Source organism: Tamandua tetradactyla, chromosome 16 (genome assembly GCF_023851605.1).
Source record: "Tamandua tetradactyla isolate mTamTet1 chromosome 16, mTamTet1.pri, whole genome shotgun sequence".
Lineage (NCBI taxonomy): Eukaryota > Metazoa > Chordata > Mammalia > Pilosa > Myrmecophagidae > Tamandua > Tamandua tetradactyla.
Window position 1 is genome coordinate 25,381,922 of NC_135342.1, and position 20,093 is coordinate 25,402,014.

The 20,093-nt window shown below is 54.1% G+C and overlaps 2 protein-coding genes across 7 annotated transcripts in view; one reads left to right on the plus strand and one right to left on the minus strand.

Annotated features, from left to right (window-relative positions):
• Positions 1 to 91: 91 nt before the first annotated feature.
• On the plus strand, positions 92 to 15,736 carry MAP4K1 (mitogen-activated protein kinase kinase kinase kinase 1). 3 transcript variants are annotated; one of them, XM_077131965.1, is made up of 32 exons: positions 92 to 306; positions 1,248 to 1,314; positions 1,494 to 1,551; positions 1,672 to 1,762; positions 2,541 to 2,605; positions 3,946 to 4,001; positions 4,097 to 4,144; positions 4,279 to 4,321; positions 4,404 to 4,476; positions 4,960 to 5,091; positions 5,505 to 5,567; positions 5,666 to 5,747; positions 6,312 to 6,428; positions 6,683 to 6,761; positions 7,312 to 7,370; positions 7,451 to 7,494; positions 7,584 to 7,628; positions 8,519 to 8,561; positions 8,980 to 9,142; positions 9,218 to 9,300; positions 9,724 to 9,808; positions 10,168 to 10,244; positions 10,339 to 10,399; positions 11,143 to 11,251; positions 11,339 to 11,397; positions 11,629 to 11,732; positions 12,126 to 12,300; positions 12,572 to 12,634; positions 12,778 to 12,867; positions 12,958 to 13,028; positions 13,641 to 13,696; positions 15,549 to 15,736. In XM_077131965.1, exons 1-32 carry the CDS (start codon positions 224 to 226, stop codon positions 15,616 to 15,618), a joined length of 2,514 nt encoding a protein of 837 aa, XP_076988080.1. In that variant the 5' UTR covers positions 92 to 223; the 3' UTR covers positions 15,619 to 15,736. The 3 variants fall into 3 exon arrangements, with proteins under 3 accessions (XP_076988080.1, XP_076988081.1, XP_076988082.1); XM_077131966.1 differs by lacking the exon at positions 92 to 306 and having other exon boundaries at positions 1,081 to 1,314; positions 4,945 to 5,091; XM_077131967.1 differs by lacking the exon at positions 92 to 306 and having other exon boundaries at positions 1,081 to 1,314.
• An 80-nt stretch (positions 15,737 to 15,816) lies between these two features.
• Positions 15,817 to 20,093, minus strand: part of RYR1 (ryanodine receptor 1) — a 112,496-nt gene continuing 108,219 nt past the window's right edge. For all 4 annotated transcript variants that reach the window (XM_077131964.1, XM_077131963.1, XM_077131962.1 and 1 more), the window contains 7 exons: positions 19,673 to 19,819; positions 19,385 to 19,519; positions 17,013 to 17,169; positions 16,539 to 16,603; positions 16,349 to 16,449; positions 16,158 to 16,209; positions 15,817 to 16,073 (listed from right to left, as the gene is read on the minus strand). In XM_077131964.1, the coding sequence (XP_076988079.1) occupies positions 15,978 to 16,073; positions 16,158 to 16,209; positions 16,349 to 16,449; positions 16,539 to 16,603; positions 17,013 to 17,169; positions 19,385 to 19,519; positions 19,673 to 19,819 (753 nt within the window). In that variant the 3' untranslated portion in view covers positions 15,817 to 15,977. The remainder of the gene's footprint in view (positions 16,074 to 16,157; positions 16,210 to 16,348; positions 16,450 to 16,538; positions 16,604 to 17,012; positions 17,170 to 19,384; positions 19,520 to 19,672; positions 19,820 to 20,093) is intronic.

Here is a 20,093-nt window from a genome sequence, read left to right on the forward strand (position 1 = left end):
AGCTACCACGTGACTTCTTCTCAGCACGCGTTTATGGCGCGTGCGCATTCGCTCCTCCAGCGCTTGGACCAGTAGCATGACAAAAAGCTTACTCTACCCTAGTGCGCAGGCGCCCTCTGTGGACGGGAAGGCGGGGCTAGGCTTTTCCCGGGCCTCGCGTTCCAGGTCTCGGAGCGCGTGCGTCTGTGCTCAAGTACTTCTCCCGGAAGGAGACGGAACTCTGATGGTTTGCGAGCTCGTCGTTTTGCTCGTGGCGGTGAATTCACAAAACCCTGTGGGATTATACGTTGATGCTCTCCCTCTGGGGTAACTCTCAAAGGCTGTACGCTTTGAGGTCGCCCATGCGTGAGGCCTGGGCACTTGAGGCAGAACCCTGAGACCGACCCCAGTTTGAAGTCCTGAACCCTGTCCTCACCTTCCACCCCAGCTCCAGGGGGAGAGCCCCGTTGGGCTGGTGGGGGCTGGGGTGTGTGTGTGTGTGTTCATTCTCCACGGGGCCTGGTGTGTGTGTGTGTGTGTGTGTGTGTGTGTGTGTTCATTATCCACGGGGCTCCAGTCTTGGGGCAGAAGGCGAGCCCCCCAAGTATGTTTAGAATGCGTATTACGGGTGCGAGTGCCCGGCCATGTGCGTGAATATGGAGGCGTGTGCTCTGGGTACATCCACATTTGTGTACACAGGTAAACAGGAATGTACTACGTCTGCAGGTCTATGAACAGCACAGGCGAGTACTACGTAAGTGCATGTATGTTTCCCAATGTACAGGCATGTACATTGCATGGCCTGTGCAGATCTGCCACCTGCAAGTTGTGCCCAAACCCTCAAGCATTCAGCAGAGCTTCAGCTATGGCCCTGACCCAAAATAGGGGGAGGAGGTGCTGAAGCAGCCCCCCCCCTCCCCACCCCCGGTCGCAATAAAGATCATTTGCATTTCGTTACATCCAGCCCTGGCGCCTGGGGTGGATCAGGGTCCCCTGGGTCCCAAGGCAAGCTGCCCCTCACAGCTTTCAAGGCCCAAGGGACAGGGGGTGGAGCCGGTTGCACCGCCCTGCATCGGGGCAGGAAGCGAGAGTGGGGAGGGGGGAGGCCGCAGCCTGAGGCCGCAGCCTGCCTATGCAAGGCTGGTGGCTGGTGTATAGGGAGGGAGGGAGGTTCCAGCACTCCAGCCCTGAGGCCCTGCTGGCCCCTGGGCACAGGCCCAGCTCCGGCCCCCAGGGATGGACCTCGTGGACCCTGATATCTTTAATAGGGACCCCCGGGACCACTATGACTTGCTGCAACGGCTGGGGGGCGGCACCTACGGGGAAGTCTTCAAGGTGAGGAGCCCTTCACCCCCCACCCCCCACCTCCCTTCTCTATCACCTTCTAAGCAGTGACCTTTGGGAGGAGGCCTGGGAAAGGAAAGGTATGCATGGGTCCTTGGCCTTGGCTCAGGGATGCTGAGGAAGGACTCAGGCCAGCCGGGCCTTAATGACTTCCAACTTCCCCTTACAAGGCCCGAGACAAGGTGACGAGGGACCTGGTGGCATTGAAAATGGTGAAGATGGAGCCTGGTGAGATGAGGACCCAGGAGCTCCCTCCTCCTCCCCTCCCCCCACCTCCTGGGACACCAGGATGGCCTCCCCCATTGCCCCATCCTCCAGCTGCTGCTGCTTCTCTCCCCCTCCTCGCAGACGATGATGTCTCAACCCTTCAGAAGGAAATCCTCATCTTGAAAACTTGCCGGCATGCCAACATCGTGGCCTACCATGGGAGCTATCTCTGGTGAGGGGCCTGGGCCCTGCCTAGGGAGCCAGTCCAGCCCCCAAACCAGAACCCTCATTTCTGACTGGGGCACCTAACATGAGCTACCATTTCTGATCCAAGCACCAGAACCTAACCATCAATCCTGAACCCCCATTTCTAACTGCTGCACCCCTACTGATATCTAGTCCCAAGACCTGTTTTCTGACCAAAGTACCCCCTGTTCTGACCCCCAATTCAGAACTCCCATTTCTGACCAGGGGTCCCCAAAACGATCCCATCATAGTTTCAACTAAACCTGAAACTCGAGTCTCTTCAAACTAATCTGTCATCATTCTGGCCTTTTAGTCCCTGAGTTTCACTTTCTCCTTCATTAATATGAACTCCTCAATTCCTTGACCCAAAAATGAATATACCAGATACCCCAACAATGATCACTGTCCCTCAGATGGGGCACCCTGGGCCCCTTTTCCCCTTCCTACCTCCCCAACCTCTGAGATGCCTGCCTGTCTCCTAGGTTAGCATGGGACAACAGAGGGTGCCCTGGGTTTGGAGCTCTGAAGATCTGTATTCGAGTCCAGCTCACTCTGAAAGCACACTTCTCTTTTTCTTCATTTTTGCTATCTGTAAAATGGAGACAGAACAATTTCACTCTGCCGGGCAACGGGAGATAGAGAGATGACTGCTGTTCCCTTAGTGTGCTGGTTGAACTAGCATAAGACAGACAGTGACCTAGAGGCTCTCCTGCAAATAGTGTTCCTGACATTATCATTTTATTATTGTCATTGAACCACTGCAGGCTGCAAAAGCTCTGGATCTGCATGGAGTTCTGCGGGGCTGGTTCTCTCCAGGACATCTACCAGGGTGAGAGGAGGGAGAAGGAATCCAGGCCCCCTCTGTACCTCCAGGCTACCCCTTCGGTCTCCTCCTGCCTCCCTCTGTTTGCTTCTGCCTGGGATAGGTTTTTTGGACCATAGTTCATACACTGAGCCCCCTGCTCTGGGCTGGGCCCTGCCCTCCAGGACCTGACAGCCCAGCCCAAATCTTTCTGCCTCCAAAGATCCCCTCTCTCCACCTACCCCCATCTCTGTGTCTGCATTTTCTTGTCAAGCAAGACAGTTTTCTGTCCATGTGGTTGAATATTTCCGCATTTCTGGCTCAGAGTAGATGATGCCTAAGGACTCGTTAAATGAGTGAATGAATTTCTGCATCTCTCTCTCTCTCACGCTGCCCTTTACTCTTGGAGAATTTGAAGGTGGAGTGGGTCTCTGAACACCTCTCTGGATTTCTGATGCCTGACTCCCTCCAGCCCAAGACTTCAAATGTCAGAAGTCTTCAGGGAGGGGAAACTGAGGCCCCCATACAGGAAGTGGCTCACACAGCCTGCCTGTCATATCTGGTCTCTGACTACCTTTCTCTGTCTCACTGTCTGTCTGTTTCTCCTCCTTCTCCACCCTTCTGTGTCTCTCTCTTTCTAGATATGTCTGTTTCCCACGTGTCCTCATCATCTCTTTTTCTCTCTGCTTCAGTTGGGATCTGTCCTGCTCCTCTGTCTGTCTCTCTCCATCTCTGCATCTCTGCCTCACCTCATCCTGCAATCACCTAACTCTGAAGAGTTACCCAAAGACCTCATGGGAGGGGTCCCCAAGTCTATCCCGGCCCCCTCCAGCTGACCGACCTTTCCTCCCCCCGCTTTCCTCCCCACCCACCTCGCCACTTTCCCACCAGCCCACTCCCGCCTCCGGCCTCTGCACCTGCTCTTCTCACTCTCCTCAGAGTGGGGCAACTCATGTTACCCAAATACCATCTTCTCAGAGGGGCCGTCCCTGACCACCCTGGCTAAAATTTCATACCCCTCCCCACACTTATTTCCTGTTGTCCTTTCCTACTTTGTTTTGCTTCTCACCACTTGGTAACATCTCATGGTCTATTTTGCTCGGTTCTCTCATGTACTATCTCCCTTCCCCACTGGAATGTTCTCTCCCACAATGGCAGGGTCTCTGTCTGTTTAGGGCCCCAGGCACCCATCTCCTCTGTCTCCCCCGGGCCTCTGTTTCCCCACGTTCCTGCTTCTCTGTGGCTAGACAGCTCTCTGTCTCGCCTCACTCCCCAAACCAGTGTGGGTTGGAGCCGGGGGACACCTGGATCCAGGTTTCCTGGCTTCCCACCCAACGCTGTGCCTTGGGTGACCTGTGCCTCTGCAGTGACCGGCTCCCTCTCAGAACTCCAGATCGGCTATGTCTGCCGGGAAGTGCTCCAGGTAAGGAGAGGACCGGGGGTGGTGGGTGCAGGGCCCTGCTCCCCACCCCACCCTCATACCGTACTCATAGCTCCCCTGTCAACCCTCCTCCCCAGGGGCTGGCCTATTTGCACTCACAGAAGAAGATACACCGAGACATCAAGGTGGTCTGGGGCAGAGGGGTGGTATTGGGGGCATGGGGACCCCAGGGGATGGGAGCTTGGTGTAGTTGAGCTGTCGGGTAGGGGAGCCTGGGGAGAGGGTCCCTGCCAGTCTCTCACCCCTCTCTTGCCTCCAGGGAGCCAATATCCTCATCAATGATGCTGGGGAGGTCAGACTGGGTGAGTGTGGCTGGTGAGGGGGGCAGGGGGCCTGGGGGGAGGGCAGGGGACCCCAGCTCACTGTCTCTCCCTCTGCCTCCAGCTGACTTTGGAATCTCGGCCCAGATCGGGGCGACACTGGCTCGACGCCTCTCCTTCATTGGGACGCCCTACTGGTGAGGGCTCCCTGGCAGGCCCCTGGGGGGTGGGGGGAGCAGCTGCTCCCCCCCCCCCCCACACCTAGTTCTCTGGAGAGTTCTTTCCTGGCTCCTTTCCCCCTGGCCTTTCTCTGTGGGACATCCTGTCATCTTTGGCTCTGTCTTGAGTTTTTCATTTCCCCACGTCTGTTGGTGCCTCTTTCTGCCTGTTTCTGTGCTTGTCTCTTTTTATTTTGGAGATACATGGTTAAGTGTGTTTGTCTCATTTTTATCTTGATCTCTGGGTCTCCCCATCTCCGTCTCTTTCTGCCTTTCCCCTCTCTGTCTCTCAGTCTGTCTCTGCATCTCCCTCTCCATCCTTATGTCTCTCTCTCCATCTGGCTCTCTCTACTCCTCTCCGTGTCTCTCCTCCCCCTTCTCCCCATGCCCAGGAGTCTGTCCCCCACTCTTGCCACCCCCTCCCTATGCCACCCTTGGCTCTCTAAGGGTCTCTGCCCCCAGGATGGCTCCAGAAGTGGCAGCCGTGGCCCTGAAGGGAGGATACAATGAGCTGTGTGACATCTGGTCCCTGGGCATCACAGCCATCGAGCTGGCTGAGCTGCAGCCACCGCTGTTTGACGTGCACCCTCTCCGGTAGGACTCCGGGCCCCAGAGATGCGCCCGGCCCTGATCCTGTGGACTCCCCAGCTTGCTTCCCCACATCAAGATCTCTCTTTAGGGGACCCCCTTACTCAGAGCCCATATGAGACCCTTAAGAATTCCCCAACCCAGAAAACCTTATGTTCAGCCCTCCACACCAGGAACCCCCATCCTGAGTCTCCCTCTGCCTCTGCGTCTGTTTGAAATGTGATAAATGTGCCCCCAGGGGTGGCATCTTTGCGGGGACAACACCCGAGCCTCATCCTCCCTCCCCACCCTGCCCCGCACTTTGGTCTCTGGTAACGTCAGGGCTGTAGACCTCCTGGGGAGCCTGGGAACCCCTCCAGCCATGAGGTCTGACCCTGAAGTGGGGCTCTGAACCCCATGTTCTCTCCCTTCTCTTCTAGAGTTCTCTTCCTCATGACCAAGAGTGGCTACCAGCCCCCCCGGCTAAAGGAAAAGGGCAAATGGTGAGCAGAGAGGGGTGGGGGTAGGGAGAGGGCAAAGCCTGGGTGGGGGGCTGATGGGGAGGTCTCAGTAACCCTAGAACTGGCTTCTTCCGTTCCAGGTCAGCTGCCTTCCACAACTTTGTCAAAGTCACCCTCACTAAGAGCCCCAAGAAGCGGCCCGGTGCCACCAAGATGCTCAGTGTAAACCTCCCTCTCAGAGAAATCCCCCCAACCCTCTTGTTACCCCAGAATTCCCTGGGGCCTTCCACAACTCCCTAGAACTACGATAATTTAGTTCCACAGAGCCTCTGTGGCCTTTTAAAGTCCCTAACCACACCGTCCCCCAAGAATTTTCCAGGATCTCCCTAAAACCCCCAACTTGTACCCCAAACTAGACCTTCCCCAGCTCTCCTGAATTGCCAGAACTCACAAGTTTCCGAGGGCCTCAAGAGCCACTCAAGAGGACCTCGGGCCCCAGAGACCCCGTCCAACCCTGACCCTCAATTCCAAGGGAACCCCAATGTACTCTGAGATATCGCTGGAGTTCTCTAAGCAACGCCCCCCCCCCCAAGAACCCTAAATTCTTCTAGGCCCTTAAAACTACTCCAGATCCCCACAGGTCTCAAAATTCCCTGGACTTCCCTGCTCTCTTCTTCAATCGGCCCCTTCCCCTAACCAGATTCCCTTAGACTAGTTCTCAAGAAACATCCCACCCTCTCCCTCCACCCAGTCCCCGACTGCTGACTCCCTCCTCCCCTTCCCCAGCACCAGCTGGTGTCCCAGCCTGGGCTGAGCAGGGCCCTGATCCTAGACCTTCTGGACAAACTGAAGAATCCAGGGAAGGGACCCCCGGTTGGCGAGGTTGAGGATGAGGAGCCTGAGGTGAGGAGCTCTGGCTGACCAAAGCATTGGAATCTCCTAGCTGTTGCTGGGCTGTTCCCTCTGCCTGGAGCACCTCCTGCTGCTTCTCTTAAGAGGCAAAAAAAAAAAAAAAAAAAAAGGGAAGACGGGATGCCTGGCACAGAGCTGGGCAAACAGAGGGTTACAGGAGAGAAGAGGGCTAGAAGTTGGGCCCACAGGGGCGTGGGGGGGCCACTTTGGGCTGGGAGCCCTGATGTGGCTGCCCCTCTGCCCAGATACCCCCGGCCGTACCTCGGCGGATCAGATCCACCCATCGGTCCAGCTCTTTGGGGGTCCCTGATGCAGACTGCATCCGTGAGTAGAGACTAAGCATGGGGACACCTGAACCTCTAACATATCCGAGACCCTCAACACCCCCATCAGACTGCCAGACACACCCATCACCACCCAACCTCATAATAGACTCCAGAGTCCCCCATCACTCCCCAAAAGACCTTCAGAGACCCCATCATCCCCTGACTCCTAAACGGAGCCCCAGAGTCCCCATCAGCCCCAACAGACCTGCACAGAACCCCATCACCACCTGACCCATTAGAAATCCCCATTGCCATTTGACCCCATTAGAGACCCCCAGCACCACCTGACCCAAATCCCGTCACAACCTCCCCCCACGCCCGGTACCCAAATAGATTCTGAAAACCCTCTATAACTACTGTGAGCTCCCACTTCCCTGACCCTAAACCTTGACCTCCAAATGAAACTCTTCTAAACCAAGGCCGCTTCAAGAGACAGTCCTAATCCCTAAGACCATGATTCCAAGCCCCCCAAATTCTATTTGTTCTATTCCCAAATCCATCTTTGCAGACCCTCCCCAACTGTGTGTTACCTCTCCCCTACCTCTCAGGGCGGCACATGGAGTTCAGGAAACTCAGAGAAGTGGAATCCAGATCCCCAAGCAACACCGTGAGATGCCTCCCCTGCTCTCCCCAGACACCCCACCCCCTGCCCCCCAGAGCACTGCTGACCCTTCCTCTGTCCAGCAGGCTCCCTTCCAGCCCCCAGGGGATGTGAAGAGCATGAGCCCCAGGTCAGCGCCACCCCCCCCAGGGGGTAGGGGAGGAGAGGGGTGGGGACATCTGTGATTGCCACCTAAGGCTCAGGCCTGTCACTTTGCAGGAGGCACCTCTCGGAGTCTGATGATGACTATGACGACGTGGACATGTAAGATGGGGCCCGGCCCTGAGGTCCGCAGGCCCTCCACTCAGTCCCCATCTTCCTACAGAGCCCCAGCTTGCCTTCACGTTCTTCTTACCTTCAGCCTGACCCCTGACCCAACCCCTAGCCCAGCCCCCACCTTCCTTCATCCCTAACCCCTGACCTCTAAGCCTATCCCAACCTCAACCCTCACTTCCTGCACCTCTAGACTCGTTCCCAACCTCAACCCATGCCTTTCTTCTCTTATAGGACTTTTGACCTGACCCCCAATTGCCCTCAACTCCAGCCCCAACCCTGTTTCTTTCTAAAATGTCCTCCTGTCCCCAAGATCTGGGAGAGGCCCCAGCCCCTCCCAGATCTTGCTTCAACCCCCCAGACCTCATCTTTAGTCCCAACCCTAAACCCTACGCCCTCATCTTTCTTCACCTTCTCACTCAATCTCAGGCTGAACCTTGACCCCTGGAAATTTCCCTAATGCCACACCCTTAACTCTAGACCCAAACTTCAACCCTAACAGTCAACCCACACCCTCATCTTCCCCCAGCCCTTGGGTGCAGTGTCAGGCATGCATCGTGAATGTAATGGGCTCATTTAGGGTGCTAGACATCCAGGAAGAACCTGACCCAGGAGCCAATATTATAGGTGGTAGTGGGTGGTTGTAAAGATTCAAAGTACCAGCACAAGACCTGACCTGTTTTAGCACTTGACATCTAAGAGTCACTGTTAGGATTATTGTCCTTGATAATAGTCTTTTAATCGAACTCTAGACCAGACTGATTCACCCTTACCCTCCTGACCTCAGACCCGAGTCTCGAACCTCCAGCCCTGAGCCATCCCACCTTCCCCCAGTTCTTGTCCTCAGACCCCACCCACTTACCTCCAGCTTTGTGTTTCAGCCCCACTCCTGCTGAGGACACACCTCCTCCACTGCCCCCCAAGGTAAAGCTCAGGGCTGGAGCTGGGAGGCTGGGGCTTGGGATCTCTGGGGGAGTAGGAGGCCAGGGTTATCAGCTGCTGGGATACTGGGCTGTCTAGGCCTGGGAGTCTGGGATGATGGAGACATCGGGATTTGGAAGTGGCACCCCTGGACCTACAGGTGGGATTCAAACTTAGCCTGATGAACACTGATCAGTAGCTGCTCCTATGGACCACCTGCTGCATCCAGCATTAACCTTTTAGTTGCTGGAGTGTGTGGAGGTCCAGGGGTCACAGGGGAGGATTGGAGTAGGGGAAGGTTTATTAGAGGAGGGTCAGGCTGATTGTCAGTTCAGACAGAGGTGGGGATTGGGGTTGCAGGGTGCTCCTTCTCTGGGATCATCTGATGTGTTTCCCCACGCCCCTTTCCCTATACCCAAAGCCCAAGTTCCGTTCTCCGTCGGATGATGGTCCTGGGGGGGCTGGGGATGAGGGAGAGCTGAACCCGGGGGTGCTGGTCCGGTGTGCCAGTGGACCTCCCCCACGCACCCCCCGTCCTGGACCTCCCCCAGCACCGCCCAGCCCCCACCTCACCGCCCATTCAGGTAATGGGGGCAGGCCAAGGTGGGGGGCTGGGCAGCAGGCTCACCGGAGACTAATTTTCCCCTAACCCCTCTCAGACCCCTCACTCTGGAACCCAGCCCCCCAGGAACCTGGCCAGCCCCCACTGCTGCCCCCCAAGAAGGAAAGGATAAAGAGAAAGGTGTGGCAGACATGCTGAGTACTCACAACTTTGGATGGGGCTGGAGGTGCCTGGCAGGGGGGGTGGCAGGGGGACTGATGGTACCAGTTGACATTTATTGAGCCTCTCCTCTGGGTCACTTATCTCATGTCTTTGCATGATATAACATGTTCAAACCCTCGCTGAAAGAGGTTGATATCAGAGAAATAGAAATTACCCCTTCCCCCCCTCCCCCATTTTGCAGATGGGAAAACTAAGGCACAGAAGGGGTAAGTAGCTTGCTTGCTCAAGGTTGTAGGCTTTTTAAGTTAGAGACAGGATTTGAACCCTGCATTTTCACTCCAGAGTCTGTAGTCTTCACCACTGCACCTTCCTGTCCCTTGCTCCCTTTTGCTGGATCCCGTCGACTGGGCCTGCTGCTCCCCCTGCCCACTGACTGCCCAGGGATGTGCCCACCTAGTAAAGCTGTTCAATGGCTGCCCCCTCCGGATCCACAGCACGGCCGCCTGGACACACCCCTCCTCCAAGGGTGGGCATTCAGGTCACGGAGAGCCTGGGAGGGATGGGGCAAGCCTGACCGGAAGGAGGAAAGGCAGCGGCACGGGGTGGGCGTGGCAAAGCTGCCGGGCTGGCAGAACCCCGCGTTATAGTTGTACTTTGGGGATCAAAAATGGGTAGAGGGAAGTTGAGTTTGAGAATGTAAACTAGGAAACTTAGGGTTTGGGGACCAGGAGTATGAGAATATAGCAGAAAAGTCAGAGTTTGGGGTACAAAATGAATAGACAGAAGGTCAGTTGAAAAGGGAACAGTTTGGGTTCAGGGTGGTGGGGATCAGGGCGGCCCCTGAGGAGGAGGCAGGCCCCAGCATCCTTGTATCTGTTTCCACAGAACAGCACCTGCTCCTGGGGGCAGAGGAAGGCATCTTCATCTTGAACCGGAGTGACCGGGAGGCCACGCTGGAGATGGTGAGGCACAGCATCTAGAGTGGGCAAGGGCAGGGCTTGGAGTTGTGGGGTCCTAGAGTGTTACAGGAGCCATTCCCTCCCCCATTCTCTATAGCTCTTCCCTGGCCGGACCACGTGGGTGTACTCCATCAATAACGTCCTCATGTCTCTCTCAGGTCTGGCTGTGAGTTGGGTAGGAGAGGTGGGGGTCAGGAGTCGAGGGGTTGAGAATCCAGGACTGGGAATTAGTTGGGGCCAGTGGGAGAAAATCTTAGATTTCCCCCTTCACAGAGCCCTCGGTTCAAATCCCAAACCACTTTTTTTGCTCTGAGATTTAGAGCAAGGGACTTCTGCTCCTGGACCCTCAGTTTCCCCGTCTGTAAAATGGGGCTCACGGTAGATTCCACCTTTCAAGTTGGTTTTGAGGCCATTTCTACAATAGGCTCATCTTTAGATTGCCTTTGATAGTCAGATGACCATTAGAACTTATTCCGCCTATTACTAAGACAGTGTGAGCAAGTTATAGATTAAGGATTTGTGTGATTGTTTTATGAACATTTTGTGTAAAAGTATTATAATTTGGGGGGAATTGCCAAGCCAGGTAGGATTTGTGAGCTAGTTATTGTCACATCTGTGATGGGAAAACTGGTTGTCAGTAGCTTCTTAGGCAGCTGCGAGCCCCGTGAGTGTAGGGAACATATTTATTTTATCAGTGTTCACCAGGGCCAAACCCAGTGCCTGGCCTACAGCAGGCATTTCAGAGACGTTGAGTGGGAAAGGAATGAATGAACAGTGCTTGAAACTCGCTGCCTCTGCCGTTTCAGACAAAGGGATGGGATCAAGTGTGGGACTGGGGGAAGGGGAAGGCATCCAGGGTCCTATAACTGCCTGCTTCCCCCCACATACACACACACTGCAGGAAAGACCCCCCACCTGTATTCTCATAGCATCCTGGGCCTGCTGGAGCGAAAAGAGACCAGAGCAGGGAGCCCAATCGCACACATCAGCCCCCACCGGCTACTGGCAAGGTACCAGTCCCCAGTGCATCACCGAACCCTTCCCATCCCGTCCCTGCTGCCGATCCTCCCCACATTCACGTCTGCCGCCTTCTGCAGGAAGAACATGGTCTCCACCAAGATCCAGGACACCAAGGGCTGCCGAGCATGCTGTGTGGGTGAGAGACCCCCGCCGGAGGGCAGAAGTCGCGGGAGGCGGGTCCGGGCCAAGGGCGGGGCTTGGGGCTGCACCCAGCTAAGAACGTTACAGAGTTAAGGCAGGGTGTCCAGAGCCGGGGGAGCCGTGCGGAGTGGTCTGGTAGTCTGGGCCTTGAGGACGGGAGGTGGGGTGGCAGAAGTGGGGACTGACCCTGACACATCCCTACCGTCCCCCCACCCCGACCCCACAGCGGAAGGTGCAAGTTCCGGGGGCCCGTTCCTGTGCGGGGCGCTGGAGACATCCGTGGTCTTGCTCCAGTGGTACCAGCCCATGAACAAGTTTCTCCTTGTCCGGGTAGGGGGCCGTAGGGGCTGGGGGGCCCAGGGGGTGCCGAGGCTAGGGCCTCTCTTGGCGCGTCGGTTCAGAACTCCACCAAGCTCCGCCTCCGACGAGGCTTCACTTCAGTCCTTCCGCCAGGACCTGCTCACCTGCGGTCTCTGTTGGAGGCCCGCCCTTCTGATCCTAGGCTCCGCCCCTCACACCTGGGCTTAGCTGTTCCTCAGGCCCTGTGCCCCGCCTCCCGGGTCTCGAAGGCGGCCTTGCTGCTTGTGAGGCCCCACCTCCTATCTGGCTGTCGCCAAGGTGGCCGGAAGCCACGCCCACCCCGAGGTCCCAACCCTCAATTTCTAAGGAAACACTGCTTAAGCCCTATTGATGCTCGGCTCCCCCTCCCTGTGTGGCTCGCAGCAGGTGCTGTTCCCGCTGCCAACGCCGCTGCCGGTGTTCGCGCTGCTGACGGCGCCGGGCTCGGAGCTGCCCGCCGTGTGCATCGGCGTGAGCTCGGGGAGGTCGGAGAAGTCAGTGCTCTTCCACACCGTGCGCTTCGGCGCGCTCTCCTGTTGGTTGGGCGAGATGAGCACCGGTGGGTGGGGCAGGGGTTCGCCGGGGCGGGGCTACTGGGAGGGGTGGGCGGGGCTTGCCCCTTCCCAGTCCCCCGCGATTTGGAAACCAGGTGGAACCTGGAGGGGCTGGGGAAGAAGGGCCGTCTTACTTGACGGGGCGGGCCTGAAGGGGGCGGGTGACTTGGGAATGGAAGGGTTGCCTAGCAGACGGGTGGGCCTTTTGGGTGGGGCCTAGTGTGGGGAAGAGGAAACCGGGTGGAATTGGGCCTTGAAACCCCTTTCTCAAACCAGAGCACAAGGGACCGGTGCAGGTGACCCAGGTGGAAGACGACATGGTGATGGTGTTGGTGGATGGTAAGCTACGTGCCCGTCCGTCGCTGCCGTCCCTCCAGGAGAGTAAAGCTTTACTTCTCATGCTGAATCTAGTACCCAGTCCTTCAAGGACCTCCTCAGCGTCCCTCCACAACTCTTAAAGCCCTCTCTCTCCCCTCTCCAAGGCTCTCTGAAGTTGGTAACCCCTGAGGGGGCTCCCATTCGGGGGCTTCGGACCTCAGAGATCCCCATGAGTGAAGCGGTGGAGGCCGTGGGTACGTGCTGGGGTGTAGGAGTGCCCAGGGGCCGCGGTGGAGGTTCAAGTTGTCCCAAGGGTGGGTAACTGGCACCTGCTTTCCCCCCAGCTATGGTCGGGGGTCGGCTCCAGGCCTTCTGGAAGCACGGAGTGCAGGTGTGGGCTCTAGGCTCTGACCAGGTGAGTGCACCCCCCTTCCCTTCTCATTCAGCACACTCACCAGATGCCCTGGGAGAACTGAGTCAGGGTGGGAGGTCCTAGAGGAGATGCTTCCTCCAGCCTCAGCTCAGACAGGTCCCTTTCTTTACCCCAGAGTCTCTTATCTGGGCCATTGTGTGACCTTATGTAAGGGACTTGGCTTCTCTCTGAGCCTCTGTTCCCTACCTACTATGGAGACCTGTGGGTGTCTGGGTGGGAATCCAGCTGAGCACCCTTAGGCAAGTGACTTAATCTTCCTGTGCCTCACATTTCTCATCTGGAATTGGAGAGAACGCTGCTTATCTTCTAGCACTCAGTGCAGTAGCCTCTGCCCCTTCATTTTCAGATTTTATTTAATCTTCATAGTCACCTACCAGGTAGGTTCCATGATTTTACAGGTGAGTAATCTCAGGCACAGAGAGGTTAAGTATTTTACCAGGATCACACAGCTGGTGAGTGGTGTCAGCAAGAATAATTATTTCTGGGCCTGAGACCAGAAGTTCAGAGGCTTCATCTGCCCTCCTTAAGGAAGCAATGAGTGCGGAGAGGAGAGGGGTCTTCTAGATACTGATACAAATGCCATCTTTCCCCCAGCTGCTGCAGGAACTGAGAGACCCCACACTCACCTTTCGTCTGCTTGGCTGCCCCAGGTATGATAAGGTTGGGGGTCAAGGACAAAAGGACCTGGGAAGGGGCTTCTCTGTGGAGAGGACACCCTGAGGTGTCCTCAGCCATCTGTAGCTTTGGCCTGGCAAGTCTTGCCTGGTCTCCCTACTTCCATCCCTGCCCCCTTATAGTCCATTCTCCCCTAGGCAGCCGAGGCAATATTTTAATTTTAATTTTATGTTGACATAATTTTAGACTCACAGAGAAGTTGCAAAAATAGTACAAAAATTCTTGCTTCCCTCTCCCTCAGATTCCTCAGATGTTAACTTGAAAAAAAACTTTTTTACATTCGCTTTTTCTTTCGCTCCCCACTCTATCCCCTCTAATTTTTCCTGAATCACTTGGGAGTAAGTTGCAGACATGATGCTCATTTACCCCTAAATACTTCAATGTATGCTTCCTAAATAAAAAATAAGGACATACTCTTACATGACTAAAACACAGCTGCCGAAATCAAGAAAATAAAAGAGATATTACTGCCTTCTAATCTGCACACCCATTTATGTTTTACAAGTTGTCCCAATGATGCTCTTTATAACAAAAAAGAATTTTTTTTCTCTCTAGGCGAGTATTCAATCCAGTATCACAGGTTGCATTTAGGAGTTGTGTTTGTTTTTCATCTTTAGCCTGAAACAGTTCTTCAGATTTTCTATTCTGACCTTCGTTGGCCCTTTTGAAGAGTACAGAAAAGTTGTTTTGTAGAACACCCTCTGTTGGCTTTGTGGAAGGTTTTCAGGTTCTGCATTTTTGCCTGAAACACCACAGAAATTATGTACCTTTCTCAGTGTGTCACATCATACCAATCATTTGATTTGGGATCAGCCAGGTTTCTCCATTGTAAAGTTCCCCCTTTTTCCCTTTGTAAAAATAAGAGTCTTTGGGGGAAATTCATTGAGACTATGTAAATATACTGTTTCTCATCAGACTTTTGCCCACTAGTTTTAGCATCCACTGATGATTTTTGCCTGAATCTGTTATGATTAGGAATGTTAACAACTGGTGATTTTTTAATTGTATTTCATTCCTTGTACATTTATTACTTGACATTCCATGTAAGGAAGAGCTGTCCCTTCTCCACCATTTATTTATTTGTTTATGTCAGCATGGTCTCATGGATTTCCATTTTATTCTATGGCCTATACTCTACAATTATCGTTGTTTATTTTGTGCACATATAGTCCCAGATTTAATGAGTGGGAGCCCCTTCAAGGAGGCCCTGTGTCCTTTTCCTGGTGTTTTTGTTTTGGTTGCAGGGTGGGTTGCATGGTCTGGAAATCAAACCTGGGTCTCCTGCATGGAAGGGGAGCATTCTACCACTGAACCACCTATGCACCCTGCCCTGTGTCCTTTTGACTTGCCAGAGGTGTCTTTTTAAAATTCAAATCCAATTGTATATCTCTTCCTGTGGCCTCAAGATAAATACCCAATCTTGGCTGCAGCCAACAAGGCCGTGACATCTCCATGAAAACTCCAGGCTCCCTCCCACTTCAACGTCTTGGCACAAGCTGTTCTCTCTGCCTCAAACACTTCTCTGCTCTTTTCACAAGTTCCCTCCTGAGCCTACTTCAGGTTGCATCCATCATCCATTCTTTGAGGGAGCCTTAGCTGACTTCCTGGATGAGGTTTCCCTGCTGTCTGCCCCATGCTTCCTGGCACTCAGGTTATTTGCTGATGTGTGTTGGTCTCCTGCTCTAGACTGCGAGCTCCCCTAGGGTAGGGACCACATCTGCTCATTCACTGCTACACTCTGTCCTTGAGCTGGCACAGTCTCCCTCTATAACTACTTTGTGAATGAATGAACGAACCAATGAACTGACTTTTCTCTTCCTCCCCCAGGCCTGTGGTGGTGGAGACACGCCCAGCAGATGACCCCACTGCCCCCAGCAACCTCTACATCCAGGAATAAGTCCCTGGAGGGGAGGGGTGTGTGCATTAGGACCCGGTTCCTGCACCTCTGTCTCCAACAGACACACACTAGTGGTCATGCCATATCCCTGCCTTCCAATAAACATGACTTCAGCCTCTGTTTTCATCTTATTTTACTGGAAGAAGATCAAAATTTCTGGATGCTGATACCCCAAAAAACTCCAGCCCAGCACAGTGATGCCAGTGGGTATAGCACAGACTTTATTTCTCCAGTTCATGGTCACGGCTCTCCCAACTGCCGGGTGGAGGGAGGGTGGGGGTGACGACCGTGGGGGCACAGGGTCTTGCCGAGAAAATAAGGCACTTGAGGTGGGGGTGCAGGGCCGGCCAGAGGGTGTCTCAGCTAAGCTGGTCCTCATACTGCTTGCGGAAACAATCGCCAGCCGGGAAGAAATCCCAACATCGCTCCTGGTACATCTTCCAGACATAAGACTCCTAGAGTTGGGGCAGTGGGAAAGAGCCTGTTGGTCACAGTCTCACACATCCCTGTCCACTGTCGTCCCACTGCCAACCCCTTACCTGGCCTGTGTGTTCTGTCTCGTCCTTGTTTATCAGATACATCAGGAAAAACCTGGGGGTGGGAGGGCAGCACGTCAGGACAACCCTTACCTTCTCCTGATTGGTTGGCTGGGGACCCACCCGCAAGGATACCACGCCCCTGGTTGGGCGGGGCCCAGCCGCTCCTGATTGGCTCGCGGGCTCGTGCTCACATGTAATTGGCCAGGTTGTGCTCCTCCAGCGTGTGAGTCTCGAACCCGTGCGGTGTCGTATCGAAGTAGTCGCTCCCGATTCCGCAGATGAAGCACTTGGTCTGTGGGTGGCAGGAGACATCAGAATCGAGGCCTATCTGACGCCCTCCTGTTCTCCTAATCCCTCTCGGTGGCCCCAGACATAACCTACCTCCATGTCCTCCTTCACTTGCTCTTGCTGGTCTCGGAGTTCACCGAAAGCGTCTATGATCAGACCTGGGAGGGGGGCCGGGGAGGGAGCGGGTCAGTACCCGACCTCTGACCCAGTTCAGACTACCCCCTTCTCTGGTTACCAACACCTGAGCGTTGCCTTCCATCCCTTTCTTCCCGATCTCACCCTGCTTCCTAAGAATAATAATACCTGGCATTTTATTGAGCAGTTACGAGCTGGAAATTTAACACATATGAACTGACTTCATCCTCACATCCCTGTGAGTTTAGTATTAGTAATATCCCCATTTTACGATGGAGAAACTGAGGCCAGACAGCTGACTTGCCCAAGGTCTCAGAGTAGAAAGAGGCAGAACTGGGATTTGAGGGCAGGCAGACTGGATCCCACAGTGTGCACCCTTAGCGGTGGAGCCAGCCTGCTCCACCTCCCTCCCATGACCCCAGAAGCACTGACCTTGGATGATGGCCAGCAGGATGACGATGACAAAGAAGAAGAAGGTGATGTCGAAGACCACCCGGTACAGCTCATACTCATCACCTGCTGGGTCCTCGATCTCGTCCCCAATGCCCCCGCCAGCTCGGACACCCACGTACATGTGAAACAGGTAACACTGCAGAGGGGGGGCATAGGGGTCAGTCATCTGATCATTCAAACACCCACCGAGTACCCACGGGGGCTCTGGGTTAGGGGGTGCCCCCACCACCACTCCAGGAGGTCAGATGAGGCTTTTTGGAAAAGTGGACATGTATGAGGTGAAGGGGAGGTGGGAGAGAATGTTCCAGGCATAGAAAACCACATGTGTTATGTCACCACTGGGGCGGAAAGACTAAACCTTGCTCCTGTGAGGAACTGAGAGAGGTTCAGTAAGGCTGAAAACTATAGCTCCTGTGAGTGAGGGATGAGGAATGAGACGAGGCCTGGTCACAGGACTCTGCAGGCCCTGACTCAGCCAATGGTCAGGGAAGGTCTTCTGTAGGAAGTGGCATTTCAGTTGAAAGGTGGCAGTGTCATGTGAAGGGGGGTGTGTGTGCATCAGGCTTGGATTGGGGGTGGAGGGCATAGTGAATATCATGTACAAAGGGCCTAAGCAGGGAGGAAACAGTTCCTTAGGGGAACTGAAAGAGGACCAGGTGGCCAGAGAGCAAAAAGCAAGTAGGACTGTGGTCAGACCCAGGCAGGGCTAGCTCCTCCTGGGCTTTATAAGCCATGATGAAGGGAGTGGAATTTATCTATAGAAGGCTCTGAGCAGAGGGAGGCCTTCTGGCACTTGGGGAAGACATCACGCTTGTTCTGTCTGTATCCCCCAGAAGTGAGATAACCAGGCTATCCTGCAAAAGAGCTGAAGTCAGTGGCTATGGTGGGAGCCAGGCTGCGGGCAGGCAAGGCCAGGTTTAGTGGGCCTCACATGCAGGCTGAGGAGCCGGGCTTTCTCCTGAGAGCAGGGGACCTCTGGAGCCAGGTTCCAGAACACCTTTTGAGACAATCCTCTGAAATTATTATATTAATTGTGGCCTATGAGTCTGGTAAGTTGAAATCAATTTGGGTCGTGTCTACCATTATTAGAATAGAAGAGAAAACATAAACATGTATAGCACTCTAGTCTTTTGAGTGAACTCTTACTGGTAGATAATGATGTTATAGTAGCTAAACATCTATATAATCCTTAATATGTGCCAGGCAGAATTCTAAGAATTTTATGTTTTAGATGATTGGGAAGAGCCATTTAGTCCTAAAAAGCAACCCTATAAAGTAGGTACTATTATTATACATCCATTTGAGGAAAACAGGACAGAGGGAGGCTGCATGGCCTGCCCCAAATCACACACCTCCTAAATGGCAGGGGCACTTTGCTGGAACAAATATCGTTTCCAACGATATTTTTTAAAAGCTCAAATAATCAGGTGGGCCACAGTGGCTCAACAGACAGAGTTCTCACCTGCCATGCCAGAGACCCAGGTTTGATTCCTGGTGCCTGCCTAAGCAAAAAAAAAAAAAAAAAAAGCTCAAATAATATAAAAGTGATGGCTAACACTGAGCACTTATTACGTGTCTACTGCAGTTCAAAGTACTTGGAATGCATCAGCTTACTGAAGTCTCACCACCAGTCCATGAGGTAGTAAGGACACTGTGCTGGTTTGAAAGGATGTATGCCCCCTAGAAAAGCCATGTTTTAATCTAAATCCCATTTCATAAAGGCAGAATAATCCCTATTCAATACTGTATGTTTGAAACTATAATCAGATCATCTCCCTGGAGATGTGATGTAATCAAGAGTGACTGTTAAACTGGATTAGGTGACAACATGTCTCCACCCATTTGGGTGGGTCTTGATAAGTTTCTGGAGTCCTATAAAAGAGGAAACATTTTGGAGAATAAAGGAGATTCAGAGAGAGCAGAGCAGAATGACAGCCACAAGAAGCAGAGTCCACCAGCCTTCGGAGATGAAGGAGGAAAATGCCTCCTGGGGAGCTTCATGAAACAGGAAGCCAGGAGAAGCTAGCAGATGACACCATGCTCACCATGTGCCCTTCCACTTGAGAGAGAAACCCTGAACTTCATCAGCCTTCTTGAGCAAGGTATCTTTCCCTGGATGCCTTTGGTTGGACATTTCTATAGACTTGTTTCAATTAGGACATTTTCTCAGCCTTAGAACTGTAAACTTGCAACTTATTAAATTCCCCTTTTAAAAAGCCATTCCGTTCCTGGTATACTGCATTCTGGCAGCTAGCAAACTAGAACAGACCCCTTTACAGATAGGAAAACAAAGGGTCAGGGAGGGTCAGGAACTGGCCCGAGTGTGCTGGGCGGTGGGGGTGAAGGCTCACTGTCATCATGTCGTCGCACTTCATGTCAGGCTCGTCCTCGTCCTCGCTCTTGTTGTAGAACTTGCGGAAGAAGTTGAAGGCCACCACGGTATACAGGTAGACCACCACCGCCAGGAGGCCCACTGTCATCACCAGCTGGGGCCGGGTGGGGGCGGGTCAGCTCCAGGCAAGGCCTGCCTGCTCCCCATGTCCAGCCTGGCCGGTCCTCACTCCCTGGCCCTCGCCCCTCCCCAACCTCTACCCAGACTGCCTGACCCACCCTCCGTGCTCGCCCGATCCTCCCTGCACCTGTTTCCCATTGTGGGTGACAGAGGAGAGGATGGTACGCAGCGTCTTGACACCCATGGCAATGTCCAGCAGGTGGGCAGCAAAGAAGAAATTGTTGTAGTGTCCCAGGAGGGACATGACCATGTACCAGCCCAGGTACAGGAAAGACTGTAGGCACAGAGGGTCAGAGGTCAGGGAGCACTCAGAATGCGGGAATATTCAAGAGGGTTGGGGGTGCCATGGGAGCACTGGTTAGGGAGCACTTGGAGGATCAGAAGCACCCTGGAGTAATGGAGCACTCTGGGTAAAAGGCATCCTGGAGGGAACCCTCTGCAGAAGGAAGCAGCCTGGGATTCAAAGCACTCTGAGGGGGTCAAAGGATGTTCAGGGATAGAGGAGGAATGAGAGGGTACCCTGGGATCAGAGGGAGACAGGGGCTTGA